Source organism: Octodon degus, unplaced genomic scaffold (genome assembly GCF_000260255.1).
Source record: "Octodon degus isolate 3935 unplaced genomic scaffold, OctDeg1.0 scaffold00027, whole genome shotgun sequence".
NCBI lineage: Eukaryota > Metazoa > Chordata > Mammalia > Rodentia > Octodontidae > Octodon > Octodon degus.
In genome coordinates, this window is record NW_004524603.1 from 4,364,711 (window position 1) to 4,370,997 (window position 6,287).

Sequence of the window (6,287 nt, forward strand, 5' to 3'; positions counted from 1 at the left end):
TGGCCAGCTCAGCCCACCAGGGGGCGGGGCTGGCTGGCATGTGGTGCTGGGGGATTGAACCGCAATCCCTGTGCTTTGCTAAGGCTTGTTCCAAGTAGGTGCTCTAGACCACTGAGCCATCACACCAGCCCTGTTTGTCTTTCTGTGTTGGGAAAATTCAAAATCTTCTAGTTGTTTTGAAATGTACAGTAAATTATTCACTGTCATCACCCAGTGTGTGAAGAACACTGGAATCTAGTCTTCCAGTCTAGCTGTAGTTTTGTAGCTGTTACCCAGCCTTTCATTCCCTTCTCTCCGTCCTAGCCTCTGGAAACGGCTGTGCTGCTGGGGATGAACACAGGGCTTCCAGACTGAGCTGCTTCCCTAGGCTGACTGTCTCCCTTATCTAGCTAGCTGAGATGGAGTCTTGCCCAGTTGCCCAGACACTACTTGGACTTGGGATCCTCCTCACAGGGGAGGGCCCCTGTGCCTGGCTCTGCAGTGCTGTGAAATCTTGTTTACCATCTTTCAGTGCCTGGCACACTTGATTTAATACCCTCTGTTGTTCCTCATGTTGCTGTAGAAAACTATAAACTCTTGCCAGGGGCCAGCCAAATAGCTCAATGGATTAAAGCATCTGCAAGCAGGCGCAGGGTCCAGGGGTTCAATCCCTGGGCCTGCTGTGTTGGCCCTGCCCCTGGGGAACCACTGAGACGGCAGTTGAGACTGGGTGTTGTGTCGCACAGCTGTAATCCCAGCTCTTGGGAGGCTGTAAACAGGCGGATCACTATGAGTTCGATCTAGTAGTGAGACCCTGAATAACCTGTTGCCAGGATATTTAAGTGAATTTTCTGAATTTAAAATCCCTGTTTTGGGCCGGGGAGATGGCTCAGTGGCATAAGCACTTCCCTGGCAAGCTCAAGGGCCTGAGTTCAATCCCTGGTTCCAAAAAAAAAAAAAAAAAAAAGAAAAAAAAAAAAAGAAAAGAAAAGCTAAAATCCTTGTTTTGGGGCTGGGGAGATAGCTCAGTAGAATAAGCACTTGCCAGGCAAGCACAAGGGCCTGAGTTCAATTCCCAGTTCATGTATGTCTCTGGGATAGTGTGTGAGGTGTGAGCAAAATATATGGTGAATATTTCAGTGTATTGCAGTAAAGATGCCTTGCCTTGGTCTCCCTGAAACACTCCTCGCTTCAGGCACCAGGCCCACCACCTGCCCCCTCATTTTTGCCTCCTGAAGCAGCCTGCAGGCCCTCCCCATGTTTACACGTTATGATCAGAAGTACAGTGAGTGCTGCTGTGAGGCACCGCCCACAGAACGGCAGACTGGTGCAGAGGCGTCCGCGTGGGCCTTGTTCGCTGACCTGGCCTTGTGAGACTTCCGCCTCCTCCCTCAAGTCCAAATGACTGTGAAAGGTGAGCACTGAATCCTGACATGCAGCCACGGGCACTCACAAAGAAGTGTGTTGGGGGCTGGGGCTGATGCGGATGAATTGCAGCGTGACTTTAGTAAAAACCTAGGCATTCGCTGTGTTTTTCAGGCACACCTCACCCTTGCTCACCCGTCTCTAGGATTTGCCTTTGCCTCTGTGTCTAGGAGCCGATGGTGGAAGGGTCAGCCCTCGTGGCCTCTGGAGGGCTACAGCCTGCCCTGAGCTGTGGGTCTTAGGCATCTTACCTGCGAGACAAGGTCATTCATGCTGCCTGTGACTCCTACGGGACATTTCCTTTCCCAGTGCCATGTTCCACAGTTGATGAGGCCTTTAACCTATACCAATGGGACCTTACATGCACATTCTTCAGCTGTCTGTCCAGAGAATCGGGTACTGTGTGTTTTGTGCTAGGAGGAGAATATGCAAGGAAAGAAGCTGACAGGAAAAGCAGCAGCAAATAGCCGACCAGTAGTTATATAGTGTGGTGGAGGTGACCGAGGTCGCCTTGCATACCCTGGGCGTTGACCTCTTCTCTGGGGAGGGGAGACACAGGATGTGCATGGCTGCTTTTGGATTCCCCACCACACTTCTGTGTGGTCCGCAATTTCTTTACCCTATAGGGTTTTCCGCCTCCTCTCCCCACTGTTGATATTTGTGTGCACATGCGCAGGGCCTGCAGTAACAGCTTTGCTGTGCGTGGAGGCTTCCTGGCTGCCTCTGACCAGTAGGAGAGACTACTGGAGTGTGGGGTGTGATGTGGTCTTAATCGCTATTAATGCTTTGTAGGACAGGGTCTTGCTGTTTGCCCAAACTGGTCTCGCATTCTTAGGCTGCAGTTATCTTCCTGCCTCTGACTTCCACAGTGGTTATGTTGGCCTCTAATAAGAGTATTGAGGAGCAACTGTTACTGTGGAAATAGTTTTACTCCTTGAGGCTGGCATCTTTTTTTTTTTTCTTTTTGACTCAGTCTCACTGTATAGTTCAAGCTGACCTTGAGCTCACTTTGTAGCCCAGGCTGGTCTTAAACTCCGTAGTTCTCCTGCCTCAGCCTCCTGAGTGCTGGCAATACAGGCATGGGCCACTATGCCTAGTGAGGCTGAAATCATCTTTTAAAATTCTTTTTAATGTAAATTTAGAATTTTAGGTTGTATGTAATATTGTAGAAATTAGCTGAAGTTTTTGTTTTTGTTTTTTTTTGTAACAAGGTCTTATGTAGCTCAGGCTGGCCTTAAACTCACTATGTAGGAAATAAAGTAACTGAATTTTGTTTGTTTGTGGTAGGAATCAAATTCATGACCTTGTGCTTGCCAGACAGGCCCTGCACCGCTGAGCTGTACCCCCTGCCCAAGTAACTGAATTCTTAAACTACTTTGCTTGGAGCCTAAGAATGTGCCTTTAAAACATGATGTTTGCAATCAGGTGGCTCAGCCACAAATAATGACAAATTAGCAAGCATTAGAATGCCAGTCATGGAGCCGGGGAGATGGCTCAGTGGAATAAGCACTTCCCTGGCAAGCGCAAGGACCTGAGTTCAATCCCTGGTTCTGCCAAAAAAAAAAAAAAAGCTAGCTTCTAGAATGCCAGTCTTGAACATGTATTTTGAAAAGTTCTGGAAATAGGCTGATTACTTCAGGTCTTGTTTTATTTAACTTGTGCTGTCCTTAACAAAAGTTATTAGAACCTAGAGAGAGAGAGATTTGGAGTGTGCACGCCTGTGCCCCCAGTGCTCAGCAGGCCAAGGCGGGAGGATTGCAGCAAGTCCAAGTCTGTACCACGTAAGGAGACCCTGTCTCAAAGAAACACATACACTAATAATAAAGTTGGCAGTAGTTGATTTGACTCCTAGAACTAGCAAATTGGTTTATAGTACAGCTGGATGCTCTGCAGGAGGCGTCCCTGTGGCAGAGAGTAGCCAGGCATGACGCGCACATGTGTAGGTCCCTCTTCTGGCATGAGAGCCTGAGGCCACTGGCCCGCATTGCTGCAGAATGAAACTGCCAAGTCTAGAGTCCCTGTGGAGTCTCAACAGCAAGAGAAAGCAGGCCAGGGACTGTGCCCCCTTTGGGTTATGGGAGCCGTCCCCGTGTCCCCCCAGGGAGTGGTGCTGCGGCAGACACACTGCTCAGGGCTGGGCATTGCCTGCTGCCCATCCGCCCTCAGCAGGGCCGGGGAGCCAAGGGCAGAGACACCCAGGTGGGCTGCGGACTCGAGTCTGCAGCGCTGCCACTGGGGCAGAGGCATCACCTTCCCCTAGAGCTAGGTCTGTGTTTAGGGGGAAGGAAGGCGTAGCTGTGATTCGGCCAGACAGGAGGGGAGCTGTGGGCTGCTGCGGGCCTCTCCCTGCAAGTACCAGTGTCTGAGGACCCAGGCCCGAAGACTCCTCGGGGCTCCTCAACCTGCTCTCTGTAAAACCTCAGTGCTTTCACAGCTGTTTCCTCAGCGGGCTGTGCTCGTGGGAGAGCGCCTGCCTGGCAGGCCTGGTCTGAGCCAAGCACCACGAAGCCCAGCAAATGCTGAAAGGCAGGCTCCCTTCCCGGGGAGGAAATCATCATTCCTTATACACAGGACATCAGAAATGCGGTGGAAATTGGAAAGTGTGTTGCAGTAAAAGACACATTGCCGTGAACCCCTGTAACACGTCGCCCCATCATCATCCCTCTTGCTCAGCAGTGCTGGAGTCCTCTGTCCTGCAGCACACCCTGTACTGGCTGCACAGATGTCCTGAATGATTAAAGCATGTACCACTTGTGCTTACTTTGACTTTGCAGAAGAGCCACAAGGGGCCCTGTACCAGATCTGGCCAGTGAGCACAGGACATGTCCTTACAGGCCCGCCTGGCCTCCCCTGGGTGGGTGGCACTTGGCAGCGGCAGTCACCAGTTCCGATCACAGCAGAGAGGACCTCCAGAACTGCTTCAGAAAGTGGCAGGGATGTTGGAACAGTTGCATTTGGAGTGATTGAGAGGGAATAATGGCTTTTAGGTCATACACACTAAGATGTAAACCTTCTCCGTATACTTTGATCACCCTTGTACAGATCCAGCTTGGTAAATGGATGTAGATTTTCGCATTCTAGTCTGTTTCTTCCTTTTCTTTCTGTTTTTCTTCTTTGAGACAGGGGCTCACTGTGTCGTTAAGACTGGCCTTGAGGTCGCTACGTAGCCCAGGCTGGCCCCAGACTCCTGACAATCTCCCTGCCTCAGCCCCCGAGTGCTGGCATTTAGGTGTGTGCTGCCACACCTGACTCCAGTATATGTCTTTGTAAACCTTTTGTAAACTTACTCCTTGTAGCCTGCTGTTGTGCTGCTGCACTCTGACAGACATTTTAACATTTTACACAGGTGATATTCTTGAATTTCACGGTGCAGAGGGAACAGGAAAAACAGAAATGCTTTATCATTTAATGGCACGGTGTATACTTCCAAAATCAGAAGGTGGCCTGGGCCTGGAAGTCTTATTCATTGATACAGATTACCACTTCGACATGCTTCGGCTTGTCACCATTCTTGAGCATAGACTGTCCCAGAGCTCGGAAGAGATGATAAAGCACTGCCTGAGAAGATTCTTTTTAGTCTACTGCAACAGCAGCACGCAGCTGCTGCTCACGCTGCACTCGCTGGAGGCGGTGCTGTGCAGCCGCCCCTCTTTGTGCGTGCTGCTTCTGGATAGCCTGTCGGCCTTCTACTGGACAGACCGCGCCAATGGCGGGGAGAGCGTCAGCGCGCAGGAGTCCACTCTGAGGAAGTGCGCCCAGCGCCTGGAGAGGCTGGTCCGGGACTACCGCTTGGTGCTCTTCGCCACGACACAGAGCATCATGCAGAAGGCCTGGCACACGCCGGAAGGGGCCCCCTCCACCTGTCAGCGTCCTGGCAGGCCAGACCTGGACTACAGACCCTATCTGTGCAAGGCCTGGCAGCAGCTGGTAAAGCAGAGAGTGTTCTTCTCCAAACAAGAGGATGCTAAAAGCTGCAGACAGTTCTCACTCCTCTCCTACCATTTAAAGAAAAACACTTCAAAACAGCATTTGTTTGTTATTGGAGAAAGTGGGGTTCAGTTTTGTGGACATGTGTCATAGAATAGCCATTTGCAAGCCACGGTGCAAGTCTTAAAACAGGTTTCTTATAGGCTAACGTGGTTCGATTCTAAAGGTTCAAATGGGGAGGGGTGTGTAACACGACAGTATTTCTACACAGAGTGGGTTTCTTTTTCTTCTTTGAGACATGTACCCCAGACTTGCCTTGAACTCAGAGTGATCTTGCCTCCCAAGTTCTGTGATTTACAAACATGTGCCTCTGTGCCCAGCTACAATGGATAGTTTAAACTATCACAGTACAACTTCAAGGGCCAGCAAAATAGCTAAACACCTGCCTAGGCAAGCACAGTGACCAGGCTTCCCCCGCCACACACACACGCCCCACATGCTGCGCCAGCCCCACCCCCAGGTGCACTGAGCCAGCCACTGGACTGGGCGTGGCAGTCCGTGCCTGTAATCCCAGCGCTGGGGAGGCTGAAAACAGGAGGATCACTATGAGTCTGAGCTGTGAAGGAAACCCTGTACCAAATACATTAAAAAAACTATCTCAGTAAAACTTCATACTGTTCTGTTTCTACACTACTGAAAGTCAAAGTAGTCTTAATAATTAAACCTTGTGCTGAGCTTTTTAAAATAAATAGTTTTCAGAGTAAATAAAAGAATTTTTTTATTATTATTTATTTTTATTTATTACATTTATTTATTGCGTGTGTGTGTGTGTGTGTGGCCAGCTCAGCCCACCAGGGGGCTGGGCTGGCTGGCATGTGGTGCTGGGGGATCGAACCGCGGTCCCTGTGCTTTGCCAAGCTTGTTACAAGTAGGTGCTTTAGACCACTGAGCCATCT

The 6,287-nt window shown here is 50.2% G+C and overlaps 1 protein-coding gene across 1 annotated transcript in view; it reads left to right on the top strand.

Moving 5' to 3' along the window:
* Positions 1 to 5,819, top strand: part of Xrcc2 (X-ray repair cross complementing 2) — a 39,631-nt gene extending 33,812 nt beyond the window's left edge. Inside the window, exon 3 of the mRNA XM_023712913.1 lies at positions 4,751 to 5,819. Within this exon, the coding sequence (XP_023568681.1) occupies positions 4,751 to 5,484 (734 nt within the window). The 3' untranslated portion in view covers positions 5,485 to 5,819. The remainder of the gene's footprint in view (positions 1 to 4,750) is intronic.
* The last annotated feature ends 468 nt before the right edge of the window (positions 5,820 to 6,287 follow it).